At 41.7% G+C, this 14,350-nt stretch overlaps 1 protein-coding gene across 1 annotated transcript; it reads right to left on the bottom strand.

The window, feature by feature from the left end:
* Nucleotides 1–12,551: 12,551 nt before the first annotated feature.
* LOC143002431 (GTPase IMAP family member 9-like) lies at nucleotides 12,552–14,118 on the bottom strand. Its single transcript, XM_076152523.1, has 2 exons — nucleotides 14,001–14,118; nucleotides 12,552–13,723 (listed from the first exon to the last, which is right to left on the bottom strand). Exons 1-2 carry the CDS (start codon nucleotides 14,017–14,019, stop codon nucleotides 12,699–12,701), a joined length of 1,044 nt encoding a protein of 347 aa, XP_076008638.1. The 5' UTR covers nucleotides 14,020–14,118; the 3' UTR covers nucleotides 12,552–12,698.
* Between the last annotated feature and the right edge of the window lie 232 nt (nucleotides 14,119–14,350).

Genomic DNA, 14,350 nt, shown 5'->3' with positions numbered 1-14,350 from the left:
AGCATGGTGATCTTTACACGTGCAGTTCCTTTTGAGTCAGATAGGGGGCAGATGTGTGCAGCGTTTGGTGGTGGGAGGGGGAGGGGTTACTCTCAGAAGTATAAACAAACAACCACTGAACAAAATCACGTCCGGGAGTCACTGTGGTGGTCGTACTGTACGATTGATGATCTATTGCACATAGATAATGTAAAGATAGAATTATCATGTTATGGCTTCCTGCTTCCAAACATCACTGAAATGCATCTACAGTATAATTCACCATCTCTCCATCAACCATCTCCCTCTGAATAAATGTAACTGTTCCATAAGGACACTCCAGACTCCACACAGATACAAACACAGATGGACACAGGTCCATCTGATCTGTTCATCCACATTGTTGTACTGCACTGTCATGGTAGTGTAAAGCTGCACTAAGTCATCTGTGTGTGTACACAGACTCTCCGCTTGTTAAAGGAGCTGAGATCACAAACAACATCCAAGCTGAGACCAAGTGTAGAGTGATGACATGGAGCGAACATTTCTCTGTGAGCTTCCTGGTTTATAATGAGAGATGAGGCTGAGTTTATAGTGAAGGAGTCAAAGGATTGTTTGGTGCTTTGGTTTAACGCTTAGATTTTGTATTTTATGATTTAACAAACACTGATATTTCATAAAGAGTCAACCAAATGGTTAATCTGGTGGGACGTGTGCCATCATGTGTTCGAGTCTCCAGTAGGATTCTTATCATCTTATTTTATTACACTCTTTTCATGGTTTTACACTGTTGGATATTAAACGCATCGCGTCGTTTCGGTGATGAGACCGGGAGTCCCACTGTGCCATGAACGCACCACTCCACCGGAGCTCCATCAGCTCCGTGGGGACGTTTATACCAGCTACGGCAACCGCAAACGGATCGCAGTGCATTCTGGGAGGTGCAGTGTGTATCAGTGTGGTGTGTGCGCGATCGGCTGGCGGGGCAGATCTTGATAAACCTCAGATTTTTATCTCACGGGCCGGATACGATCTCATCAAGCCTCTGCCTTCTGCTGTGGAAACGACGCATGCGCATTTGTGTCTCCGCTGAGCGTGTTTCCAGTTTGGCGCCGTCGCACGTGGACTAAACCAAGACAGGTGTGGACTAAACCAAGACAGGTGTGGACTAAACCAAGCTTGGCACATTCACACACAAACATAAACATCACCCCAGGAGATAAATGTATGTAAATTGCAACTCTGACTTTTGAGTAATGTTGTTGTAGTTTGTCAGTTAGTCAGTGTGAGCCGGAAAGAGACCCTAACCTAAGACCCTAAGACAAAACCTCTTCCAAAGTAAACATGTCCCCCCGCATTTAATCAGTCATGGTTTAACCTGGCTCAATAAATTTCACCTGGACCGTGCTGCTTTGTTTCACCCAACAAGATGACAGAGATGCCAGAGACAAGAACCAAACGCTCCAGAGCCCTTAACAAGAGACAAGAACCAAACGCTCCAGAGCCCTTAACAAGAGACAAGAACCAAATGCTCCAGAGCCCTTAACAAGAGACAGGAACCAAACGCTCCTGAGCCCTTAACGTGACAGTGAGAGACAAGGACCAAACGCTCCTGATCCTCAAACAAGACGACAGCAACAGGTGAGTATAAACACTCCTGGTCCCACAACGAGATGACGGCAACAAGTAAGGACAAACGCTGCTGATGGTGACTGACGCATGGATGTATTTCAGGGTTGTGTATTTCAAGGTTTTGCGTATTTCAAGGTTTTGCGTTTCAAGATTTTGCGTTTCAAGGTTTTGCGTTTTAAGGTTTTGCGTTTTAAGGTTTTGCGTCTGCAGGTATAAAAGGTTGTGTTTTAAAGGTTTAAAAGGTTGTGTTCCTGATGGTTTAAAAGGGTGTGAGGTAAAAGGTTGAGGTTTTGCGTCTGCAGGTCTAAAAGGTTGTGGTTTAAAAGGTTGTGAGGTTTTGCTTCTGCATGTCTAAAAGGTTGTGTTTTAAAAGGTTGTGTTTTAAAAGGTTGTGGTTTTAAATGTTTTAAAAGGTTGTGGTTTTAAAGGTTTAAAAGGTTGTGGTTTAAAGGTTTAAAAGGTTGTGGTTTAAAAGGTTGTGGTTGTAAAGGTTTAAAAGGTTGTGGTTGTAAAGGTTTAAAAGGTTGTGGTTGTAAGGGTTTAAAAGGTTGTGGTTGTAAGGGTTTAAAAGGTTGTGGTTGTTTTAAGGGTTTAAAAGGTTGTGGTTGTTTTAAGGGTTTAAAAGGTTGTGGTTGTTTTAAGGGTTTAAAAGGTTGTGGTTGTTTTAAGGGTTTAAAAGGTTGTGGTTGTTTTAAGGGTTTAAAAGGTTGTGGTTGTTTTAAGGGTTGTGAGGTTTTGCTTCTGCATGTCTAAAAGGTTGTGGTTTTAAAGGTTGTGGTTTAAAGGTTGTGAGGTTTTGCTTCTGCATGTCTAAAAGGTTGTGGTTTAAAGGTTGTGAGGTTTTGCTTCTGCATGTCTAAAAGGTTGTGGTTTAAAGGTTGTGAGGTTTTGCTTCTGCATGTCTAAAAGGTTGTGGTTTAAAGGTTGTGAGGTTTTGCTTCTGCATGTCTAAAAGGTTGTGGTTTAAAAGGTTGTGAGGTTTTGCTTCTGCATGTCTAAAAGGTTGTGGTTTAAAGGTTGTGAGGTTTTGCTTCTGCATGTCTAAAAGGTTGTGGTTTGAAGGTTTAAAAGGTTGTGGTTTAAAAGGTTTAAAAGGTTGTGGTTTAAAAGGTTTTGCGTCTGCAGGTTTAAATGGTTGTGGTGGTTTAAAAGGTGTGGTTTAAAGGTGAGGTTTTGCGTCTGCAGGTTCAAAAGGTTGTGGTTTAAGAGGTTCAAAAGGTTGTGGTTTAAGAGGTTTAAAAGGTTGTGAGGTTTTGCGTCTGCATGTCTAAAAGGTTGTGGTTTAAAAGGTTGTGGTTTAAAGGTTGTGAGGTTTTGCTTCTGCATGTCTAAAAGGTTGTGGTTTAAAAGGCTTAAAAGGTTGTGCGTCTGCAGGTTTAAAAGGTTGTGGTTGAAAAGGTTTTGCATCTGCAGGTTTAAAAGGTTGTGGTTGAAAAGGTTTTGCGTCTGCAGGTTTAAAAGGTTGTGGTTGAAAAGGTTTTGCGTCTGCAGGTTTAAAAGGTTGTGGTTTTAAAGGTTTTGCGTCTGCAGGTTTAAAAGGTTGTGGTTTTAAAGGTTTTGCGTCTGCAGGTTTAAAAGGTTGTGGTTTTAAAGGTTTTGCGTCTGCAGGTTTTAAAGGTTTTGCGTCTGCAGGTTTAAAAGGTTGTGGTTTTAAAGGTTTTGCGTCTGCAGGTTTAAAAGGTTGTGGTTTTAAAGGTTTTGCGTCTGCAGGTTTAAAAGGTTGTGGTTTTAAAGGTTTAAAAGGTTGTGGTTTAAAAGGTTTTGCGTCTGCAGGTTCAAAAGGTTGTGGTTTAAAAGGTTTTGCGTCTGCAGGTTCAAAAGGTTGTGGTTTTAAAGGTTTTGCGTCTGCAGGTTTAAAAGGCTGTGGTTTTAAAGGTTTTGCGTCTGCAGGTTTAAAAGGCTGTGGTTTTAAAGGTTTTGCGTCTGCAGGTTTAAAAGGTTGTGGTTTTAAAGGTTTTGCGTCTGCAGGTTTAAAAGGTTGTGGTTTAAAAGGTTGTGAGGTTTTGCTTCTGCATGTCTAAAAGGTTGTGGTTTAAAAGGTTGTGGTTTTAAAGGTTTAAAAGGTTGTGTGCCTGCTGGTTTAAAAGGGTGCGAGGTAAAAGGTGAGGTTTTGCGTCTGCAGGTCTAAAAGGTTGTGGTTTAAAGGTTGTGAGGTTTTGCTTCTGCATGTCTAAAAGGTTGTGGTTTAAAAGGTTTAAAAGGTTGTGAGGTTTTGCATCTGCAGGTCTAAAAGGTTGTCGTTTAAAGGTTGTGAGGTTTTGCTTCTGCATGTCTAAAAGGTTGTGGTTTAAAAGGTTGTGGTTTAAAAGGTTGTGGTTTTAAAGGTTTAAAAGGTTGTGGTTTAAAAGGTTGTGAGGTTTTGCTTCTGCATGTCTAAAAGGTTGTGGTTTAAAAGGTTGTGGTTTAAAAGGTTTTAAAGGTTGTGGTTTTAAAGGTTTAAAAGGTTGTGGTTTAAAAGGTTGTGATTTAAAGGTTGTGAGGTTTTGCTTCTGCATGTCTAAAAGGTTGTGGTTTGAAAGGTTTAAAAGGTTGTGGTTTGAAAGGTTTAAAAGGTTGTGGTTTGAAAGGTTTAAAAGGTTTTGCGTCTGCAGGTTTAAAAGGTTGTGGTTTTAAAGGTTGTGGTTTAAAGGTTGTGAGGTTGTGGTTTTAAAGGTTGTGGTTTAAAGGTTGTGAGGTTTTGCTTCTGCATGTCTAAAAGGTTGTGGTTTAAAGGTTGTGAGGTTTTGCTTCTGCATGTCTAAAAGGTTGTGGTTTAAAGGTTGTGAGGTTTTGCTTCTGCATGTCTAAAAGGTTGTGGTTTAAAAGGTTGTGGTTTAAAGGTTGTGAGGTTTTGCTTCTGCATGTCTAAAAGGTTGTGGTTTGAAGGTTTAAAAGGTTGTGGTTTAAAAGGTTTAAAAGGTTGTGGTTTAAAAGGTTTAAAAGGTTGTGGTTTAAAAGGTTTTGCGTCTGCAGGTTTAAATGGTTGTGGTGGTTTAAAAGGTGTGGTTTAAAGGTGAGGTTTTGCGTCTGCAGGTTCAAAAGGTTGTGGTTTAAGAGGTTCAAAAGGTTGTGGTTTAAGAGGTTTAAAAGGTTGTGAGGTTTTGCTTCTGCATGTCTAAAAGGTTGTGGTTTAAAAGGTTGTGGTTTAAAGGTTGTGAGGTTTTGCTTCTGCATGTCTAAAAGGTTGTGGTTTAAAAGGCTTAAAAGGTTGTGCGTCTGCAGGTTTAAAAGGTTGTGGTTGAAAAGGTTTTGCATCTGCAGGTTTAAAAGGTTGTGGTTTTAAAGGTTTTGCATCTGCAGGTTTAAAAGGTTGTGGTTTTAAAGGTTTTGCGTCTGCAGGTTTAAAAGGTTGTGGTTTTAAAGGTTTTGCGTCTGCAGGTTTAAAAGGTTGTGGTTTTAAAGGTTTTGCGTCTGCAGGTTTAAAAGGTTGTGGTTTTAAAGGTTTTGCGTCTGCAGTTTTAAAAGGTTGTGGTTTTAAAGGTTTTGCGTCTGCAGGTTTAAAAGGTTGTGGTTTTAAAGGTTTTGCGTCTGCAGGTTTAAAAGGTTGTGGTTTAAAAGGTTTTGCGTCTGCAGGTTTAAAAGGTTGTGGTTTGAAAGGTTTAAAAGGTTGTGGTTTAAAAGGTTTTGCGTCTGCAGGTTTAAAAGGTTGTGGTTTTAAAGGTTTAAAAGGTTGTGGTTTAAAAGGTTTTGCGTCTGCAGGTTTAAAAGGTTGTGGTTTTAAAGGTTTAAAAGGTTGTGGTTTAAAAGGTTTTGCGTCTGCAGGTTCAAAAGGTTGTGGTTTAAAAGGTTTTGCGTCTGCAGGTTCAAAAGGTTGTGGTTTTAAAGGTTTTGCGTCTGCAGGTTTAAAAGGCTGTGGTTTTAAAGGTTTTGCGTCTGCAGGTTTAAAAGGTTGTGGTTTTAAAGGTTTTGCGTCTGCAGGTTTAAAAGGTTGTGGTTTTAAAGGTTTTGCGTCTGCAGGTTTAAAAGGTTGAGGTTTTAAAGGTTTTGCGTCTGCAGGTTTAAAAGGTTGTGGTTTAAAAGGTTGTGGTTTTAAAGGTTGTGAGGTTTTGCTTCTGCATGTCTAAAAGGTTGTGGTTTTAAAGGTTTAAAAGGTTGTGTGCCTGCTGGTTTAAAAGGGTGCGAGGTAAAAGGTGAGGTTTTGCGTCTGCAGGTCTAAAAGGTTGTGGTTTAAAGGTTGTGAGGTTTTGCTTCTGCATGTCTAAAAGGTTGTGGTTTAAAAGGTTTAAAAGGTTGTGAGGTTTTGCATCTGCAGGTCTAAAAGGTTGTGGTTTAAAAGGTTGTGAGGTTTTGCTTCTGCATGTCTAAAAGGTTGTGGTTTAAAAGGTTGTGGTTTAAAAGGTTTTAAAGGTTGTGGTTTTAAAGGTTTAAAAGGTTGTGGTTTAAAAGGTTGTGATTTAAAGGTTGTGAGGTTTTGCTTCTGCATGTCTAAAAGGTTGTGGTTTGAAAGGTTTAAAAGGTTGTGGTTTGAAAGGTTTAAAAGGTTGTGGTTTGAAAGGTTTAAAAGGTTGTGGTTTAAAAGGTTTTGCGTCTGCAGGTTTAAAAGGTTGTGGTTTAAAAGGTTGTGAGGTTTTGCTTCTGCATTTTTAAAAGGTTGTGGTTTAAAAGGTTTAAAAGGTTGTGGTTTAAAAGGTTGTGAGGTTTTGCTTCTGCATTTTTAAAAGGTTGTGGTTTTAAAGGTTGTGGTTTTAAAGGTTGTGAGGTTTTGCTTCATTTTCAAAGGTTGTGGTTTAAAAGGTTGTGGTTTAAAGGTTGTGGTTTAAAAGGTTTTGCGTCTGCAGGTTTAAAAGGTTGTGGTTTAAAAGGTTTTGCGTCTGCAGGTTTAAATGGTTGTGGTGGTTTAAAAGGTGTGGTTTAAAGGTGAGGTTTTGCGTCTGCAGGTTCAAAAGGTTGTGGTTTAAGAGGTTTAAAAGGTTGTGGTTTAAGAGGTTTAAAAGGTTGTGGTTTAAGAGGTTTAAAAGGTTGTGGTTTAAGAGGTTTAAAAGGTTGTGGTTTAAGAGGTTTAAAAGGTTGTGAGGTTTTGCTTCTGCATGTCTAAAAGGTTGTGGTTTAAAAGGTTGTGGTTTAAAGGTTGTGAGGTTTTGCTTCTGCATGTCTAAAAGGTTGTGGTTTAAAAGGTTGTGGTTTAAAGGTTGTGAGGTTGTGCGTCTGCAGGTTTAAAAGGTTGTGGTTTAAAAGGTTGTGGTTGAAAAGGTTTTGCGTCTGCAGGTTTAAAAGGTTGTGGTTGAAAAGGTTTTGCATCTGCAGGTTTAAAAGGTTGTGGTTGAAAAGGTTTTGCGTCTGCAGGTTTAAAAGGTTGTGGTTTTAAAGGTTTTGCGTCTGCAGGTTTAAAAGGTTGTGGTTTTAAAGGTTTTGCGTCTGCAGGTTTAAAAGGTTGAGGTTTTAAAGGTTTTGCGTCTGCAGGTTTAAAAGGTTGTGGTTTAAAAGGTTTTGCGTCTGCAGGTTTAAAAGGTTGAGGTTTTAAAGGTTTTGCGTCTGCAGGTTTAAAAGGTTGTGGTTTAAAAGGTTTTGCGTCTGCAGGTTTAAAAGGTTGTGGTTTTAAAGGTTGTGAGGTTTTGCTTCTGCATGTCTAAAAGGTTGTGGTTTTAAAGGTTTAAAAGGTTGTGTGCCTGCTGGTTTAAAAGGGTGCGAGGTAAAAGGTGAGGTTTTGCGTCTGCAGGTCTAAAAGGTTGTGGTTTAAAGGTTGTGAGGTTTTGCTTCTGCATGTCTAAAAGGTTGTGGTTTAAAAGGTTGTGGTTTTAAAGGTTGTGGTTTAAAAGGTTTAAAAGGTTGTGGTTTTAAAGGTTTAAAAGGTTGTGGTTTAAAAGGTTGTGGTTTTAAAGGTTGTGGTTTTAAAGGTTGTGGTTTAAAAGGTTTAAAAGGTTGTGGTTTAAAAGGTTGTGAGGTTTTGCTTCTGCATGTCTAAAAGGTTGTGGTTTGAAAGGTTTAAAAGGTTGTGGTTTGAAAGGTTTTGCGTCTGCAGGTTTAAAAGGTTGTGGTTTAAAGGTTGTGAGGTTTTGCTTCTGCATGTCTAAAAGGTTGTGGTTTGAAGGTTTAAAAGGTTGTGGTTTAAAAGGTTTTGCGTCTGCAGGTTTAAATGGTTGTGGTGGTTTAAAAGGTGTGGTTTAAAGGTGAGGTTTTGCTTCTGCAGGTTCAAAAGGTTGTGGTTTAAAAGGTTTAAAAGGTTGTGGTTTAAGAGGTTTAAAAGGTTGTGGTTTAAGAGGTTTAAAAGGTTGTGAGGTTTTGCGTCTGCAGGTTTAAAAGGTTGTGGTGTATTGCGTCTACAGGTGTAAAAGGTTGTGGTTTAAAGGTTGTGAGGTTTTGCGTCTGCAGGTTTAAAGGTTGTGGTTTTGAACGTTGTAGTTTTAAACGTGATGTATTGCGTCTGCAGGTTTAAAAGGTGTGGTTTAAAGTTTGAGGTTTAAAAGGTGTGGTTTAAAGGTTGTGAGGTTTAAAAGGTGTGGTTTAAAGGTTGTGGTGTATTGCGTCTGCAGGTTTGAAAGGTGTCTAAAAGGTTTTGCCTCTGCAGGTTTAAAAAGGTTGTGTTTAAAAGGTTGCATTTTAAAGGTTGTGTGGTTTTGCATCTTAAAAGGTTGTTTGAAATTGCAAGATTCTACATGAACTTGCTGGTCACTTAAAGGGTTAAAATTAGCATAGGTGCCTCCCAAAAATCCAACCCCTCGTCCTCGCCGTGGGAGGTGGGAACGGGTCAAGTCCAGGTTTGAGTCCAGAGTTATAGAGTCCAGAGTTATTATAGCTCTATTGTAGCTCTGCTACCCAGCATTATAACTCAAACCTGGACTCCAAACCTGGAAACGTCCCGGCTAACGGGGCTCTGGTCTAATTAGTTCCTATTGCACTATTTAATGAGCATTGAAATAAGAACACTATTGTGTACTGAAATGTTAAATGAGTGAACATTTAGAGCAGGTAGGCTCATCTTTAGCAATGACGCCTGTTTCAGTAGCTTTGACTTCATTACTCTGCCCAGTAACAGTCTTGAGGTCAAACTTATTTCCTCCCAGCCCATCATGCCTCGTGTCTCCATTGCAGGGCGCTGTAGCAACCTCACAAACTCCTGTGGTGTAACGTGGTAACACAGCCATCATGCTGATGGAAGAACCAGGTCCGAGTCCTGGTAGGAGTCTCTGGTTCTTACAATGCCGCCCTGCAAACTCTGACCTCTGACATGGCCTGCACAGATTCACCGCACATCAGACATACATGAAGTGATTCAACTGGGATGAGTTGGGCCCAAACAACTGATGTGTAATGTAATCTTCCTAGATGCTTAAAGTTATCTGGGCCTTTAAGGCTGCATGAGGCCTATAGACAGATTTGGATGGAAATGGGTTTCTTATTTCACAAATGCATTTTAAGAAGGCTTCAGTTAAGTTTGTGAATCACATTTTATACTTGCCAAACTTGTGTTTATTTGAATAATAAATTTACCCCCATACTAAAATGTGTCTCACACTGTGTCTGACAGGCTTTCAGCTCGGCTCCGTGAAGGTTTAGGTCAACAACCACACTGATGCTTCCAAGCAGGAACTTATTTAGACTTTACACTTTAGGTTAAAGATTCACTCAAGTGTCCATATGTTTTGTATTTGCTGACACCAATAAAGAGACATTGCAAAATTGTATTGAGATATGTATGACATGCAGTATGTTTGCCTTAACACTCTCCCAACTATGCTATTTCGGCTACTTCTGTTTCAGTCATGGCGCTCAGGCACTTTCCACTGCCAAACTTGCAGCAAATGATCCTAGTGCCATAAAGATGATGTGTTTGAATTTCTAGAGGTTTCGCTCTTTCCTTGACCAAGAATATCGGCCTTTCACAAAAATGACCCATTTGGTCCATGGTTACTATGAATTTTTCCCGAATTTGATCAAAATTAAAATTTTCCCCAAACTTGCAGCAAATGATCCTAGTTCCATAGAGATGACCTTTTTCTCAATATTCCCCAATTTGCCCCAAATTGATGCCATTGCAGTCTGGATGCTGTCTGAACTTTTAGCTCTCTAGCTAACTCTCCTTCCTTGTCCAAGATATGGGCTTTTCAAGTTTTCTCTAGTTTTACAAATCAATGACCGCAGGGTCAACTCTGTCAGTATTTTCTAAATATTCCACAAATTGATGCCATTGCAGCCTGGATGCTGCAACTGAAATTTGAGCTCTCTATCTCCTTCCTTGTCCAAGATATGGGCTTTTCAAGTTTTACAAATTGATGACCGCGGGGTCAACTCTTTCCATATTTTCTCAATATTCCCCAATTTGCCCCAAATTCACACAAATTGATACCATTGCAGTCTGGATGCTGTGTCTGAAATTGTAGCTCTCTCACTCCTTCCATGTCCAAGATATGGGCTTTTCAAATTTTCTCTATTTTTACAAATCGGTCAACTTTTTCTGTATTTTCAATATTCCCCGATTTGCTTATGTGTCTGATCTCTGGTGTAGCTGAACTGAACAGTGGTTTGACTGTATGTCATGTACAGCATGGTGATCTTTACACGTGCAGTTCCTTTTTGGAGTCAGATTGGGGGCAGATGTGTGCAGCGTTTTCTGCAGCTGACAAGAAGGGAAACCGTTTCTTCTAAGTGGTGGTGGGAGGGGGTTACTCTCTGAAGTATGAACAAACAACCACTGAACAAATACACGTCCAAATACACAGTGTGGTGGGCGTGGAGTCTGTGGTGGTCGTACACCAGATCAGATCAGATCGCCTCACTCTGACTCCAGCTGCAACTCCTCTCCGCTCCAAACATGTACAACAGAAGCTGCAGCGGTGAGTAGAGCTGGACGGCGCAGAGCTCCGGCCCGGATGAGGAGCGTCTCTGCGCGGCTCTCGGCCTGTTCACAGTCTCGGCGTGTTCGGGACCATTTTCGGATTCTGATTATTTCTCCGTCCGTCCGTCAGTCCGTCTGTCTGTCTGTCTGTCTGTCTGTCACTGCGTTCGTTCGCTTTAAAATAGTCGACTGTGCAGTGAAAACAAAAACTATTTAACTTTCCACAGGAAAAGCAAAGGCACTGCCACCTAGTGTCCTTTTCCAGTTGATGCTTTGATTAAAACATTGCTCGTTCTTGTTCCTCCATTCAGGATCTATCCTACAAAACAACAAGGTGCTGAGGATCGCGATGGTGGGGAAGACTGGAAATGGCAAGAGTGCCACTGGAAACATCATTCTGGGTCAAAATGTCTTTAAATCGAGGTTTAGCCCCAAGTCTATGACTGTGGACTGTTCAAAGCACTCAGCTGTGGTGAATGGAAAGGAGGTCATGGTCATCGACACCCCGGGCCTGTTTGACACCAGGTTTGACCAGGATAAAAGCGCTAGAGATGTAGGCCAGTGCGTCACCTATTCCTGTCCTGGACCACATATCTTCCTGGTGGTCATCAAACTGGGCCGATTCACAGAAGAAGAAAAGCAGACGGTGCAGATGATCCAACAAATCTTTGGTGACGCTGCAGACAAATACAGCATGGTGCTCTTTACTCATGGAGACCTTATTGCAAGAGAAGACACCACCATTTAGGAGTTCATTGAAGACAGCCCAGAGCTGAAGGATGTGGTGGACAGATGTAACGGCCAGTACCACGTCTTTGACAACAAGGCCAAAGTTCTTCGAGAAGCAGCTCCAGGCTGAGAGGCAGAGAATGAAGGAGAAGGAGTGGAACAGAGAGAGGGAGAGGGAGAAAGCAGAGAGGGAGGAGGAGAGAAGCAGGGAGAAAGCAGAGAGGGAGCAGGAGAAGGGGAAGGAGATAAAGCTCCACACTGCGTTGAAGGAGGAGAGGGAGAGACAGAGAGAGAGGGAGAATGAGAATGAGAGGAGGATGATCTTTCAGATGCAGCTCCAGGCTGTGTGGCAGAGGATAAAGGAGAAGGAGGAGTGGGACAGAGAGAGGCAGAGGGAGACAGCAGAGAGGGAGAGGGAGATGAAAGAGAGAGAAGCAGAGCTAAAGGCGGAGTATGAACGAGCCCTGAGACAGGCTGAGGAGACACGCTGAGGAGAGAACGCTGGAACACGAGAGGCAGGCCAGAAGAGATGCTGAAATGAACAACTCATTCCATGCTGCACAAGATCCTTGCTCTATTATGTAATGTAATGCTGTATGCTGTAGTTGTATAGATTGTAATCACTCATACCTCACAGTCAGATGCACATTTGCACTTTGTAACCTTGTCCTCCTTATGTACTTATAGTGGCATGTACTGTTCCCCCCATTGTATGTACTTTGTACCCCTCAAGGGTCACTGATCTCTTTAACTGTGGTGATGTTTCAATACTACTCCTTACTTTAATACCATGCTCAGGCAACATTGTTTTGAGTTGGTTAATCTGTATGAAATGAATATTAAGTGTATTGTTTCTTTTGTAATGACAGCGTGTGCACACTGAGTTTATCCTGTGTTGGCTTAGACGCATCAAGAGGACATGTTTGTTTTTATTTAGCATTTCTGTACATTGTTATTTCATGTATCCCTCATAGTGTGTTAAGGAAGAGGCTGTGAAGTGAACCGATGATGTCACATGTTATATCCTCACAGTAAAAAAGAGAAATCACAGCTGTGGTGTCGTTTGAATTAAAGCCTTACTCTCAACAGAAAGGTTGAAGATTATAAAAACAAACACTCACCTCTGAAGGGAAATCATCAGAAAAATCAAGGTGAAGCATTGAGGGTCAGATGTTTATTGTAAGGATCAATCAGTCAAACAGTTGGATAAAACTGGTGCAGTGAACCTGAGGTTGTGTGTGTTGAATCCCAGGATTGCCTGTGTGTTGGAGTAGGAGACACTTGAAGCCAGAACAAGCTGAGGTTTAACTGAAGCACTGCACTTGTTTTTGATAAGTTCAAGTTCAAGAGTTTATTGTCATATGCACAGAAAAACACGGGTTGATACTGTACATTGAAACTCTTTGTGACGAGACGTCAGCAGCAGCATATAGAAAATTGATTGAAATTTAAATGACTGTTTATTATGGTTGTTTATTAAGAAACACACAGACACATAATATTGTTCTCACATGAACAAAGCAGATAATAAAGTCACTCAATGAGGCTTCAACCAAAGGAAGCAGTGACACATTCTTTAGTACAGTATGGGTGGATTCAACATGTTTTACTTTTTGAACACTTTAACAAGGCATTCACCAACTACTCTCACTAAGTCAACAATGAAAGACAGGAAGGAGCTCTTCTCAGCCTCTGCTCTCGCCTGCCTTTCATATCTTTCCTGCAGCCTCTCCTCTGCTTCTCTCAGGGCTCTGTCATGCTCCGCCTTCATCTGTTCCTCTCTCTGCTGCATCTCCCTCTTCCTCTCCTCCTCCCTCTCTGCGTTCTCCCTCTGTCTCTCTTTGCTCCACTCCTCCTTCTCCTTCTCTCTCACTTCCCTCTCTCTCTCCCTCTCAGCCTGTAGCTTCTTCTCATATTCCTCCTGTAGCTCCCTCTGCACTTCCTCTCTCTCTCTGCGTATTTGCTCTTTTTTTTCTCTCAGGATTTGTTGCTTCTTCTCTTCTATGGCTCTCTCTGCCTCTTGGAACATCGTGCTGGTGTAGTGGCTTCCTCCGTTCCTCTGCACTATACTGTCGATCTTGTTGATCAGCTGGGTGACCTGAGTGCGATCTTTGGCCTTGTTGTTGAAGACGTGGTACTGGCCGTTACATCTGTCCACCACATCCTGCAGCTCTGGGTTGTCTTGAAGGAACTCCTCAATGGTGGTGTCTTCTCTTGCAATATGGTCTCCATGAGTAAAGAGCACCATGCTGTATTTGTCTGCAGCTTCACCAAAGATTTGTTGGATCATCTGCACCGTCTGCTTTTCTTCTTCTGTGAATCGGCCCAGTTTGATGACCACCAGGAAAATATGTGGTCCAGGAGAGGAATAGGTGATACAGCGGCTTATATATTTAGCAGTTTCATCGTGACTGAACCTGGTGTCAAACAGGCCCGGGGTGTCAACAATAGCGACCTCCTTTCCGTCCACCACACCTGAGCGCTTTGAACACTCCACAGTTACAGACTTGGCGCTAAACTTCGATTCAAAGCTGCCTGGACCCAGAATGGTGTTTCCAGCGGAGCTCTTGCCAATCCCGGTCTTCCCCACCATCACAATCCTCAGCACCTTGTTGTTTTGTATGATGGAACCTGAATGGAACAATAAAAACGTCACAATCTGTCAAAACTATCAGAGACCAGAAACATAAGCAAGAAAGAAGCTGACAGAGAGACAGACAGAGGGAGAGAGATGCCGCCCCAAGCTCTCTAATGCCAGAGCTGCCTATTACTCCTCATTCATAGAGGAGAACACAAACAGCCCACGGTTTCTTTCCAGAGTTTTGCCCGTCTGACTGAGAGCCATAACTCTATTATCCCCACAAACACAACACTTATTTAATCTGGAGCTCTGTTTGTAAAGACTCACTGCAGCTTGAGACGTCCATGTTTGGAGCGGAGAGGAGACGCAGTTGGAGTCTGAGGGAGGCGATCTGAGCAATGGGGGCAATCTTGTTGGTGTGCTTATATTCATACCATCATCACAGAAGCCACACCCACCACTGTTAAGGAATAGTTTGTGCTGTCAGGCATAAGATGTTGTTGTTCACATTCATGCTGACTTTAAGGGCACTCCCATTTACAAGAAATGGCTCAGTTCTTGTAAGCACCTATGGTTTCTTGTGACCTGAAGTTCTCTTATCTACCAATGTTGAACGCACTTATTGGAAGTCGCTTTGGATAAAAGCGTCTGCTAAATGACTGTAATGTAATGTAATG

This window comes from Genypterus blacodes, unplaced genomic scaffold (assembly GCF_046128005.1).
Source record: "Genypterus blacodes isolate CSIRO-AG114 ecotype Tasmania unplaced genomic scaffold, CSIRO-AGI_Gbla_v1 ptg000056l_1, whole genome shotgun sequence".
In the NCBI taxonomy this organism is placed as follows: domain Eukaryota; kingdom Metazoa; phylum Chordata; class Actinopteri; order Ophidiiformes; family Ophidiidae; genus Genypterus; species Genypterus blacodes.
The sequence above is the reverse complement of the archived record's forward strand: the minus strand, read 5'-3'. Positions and strand labels throughout refer to the sequence as shown.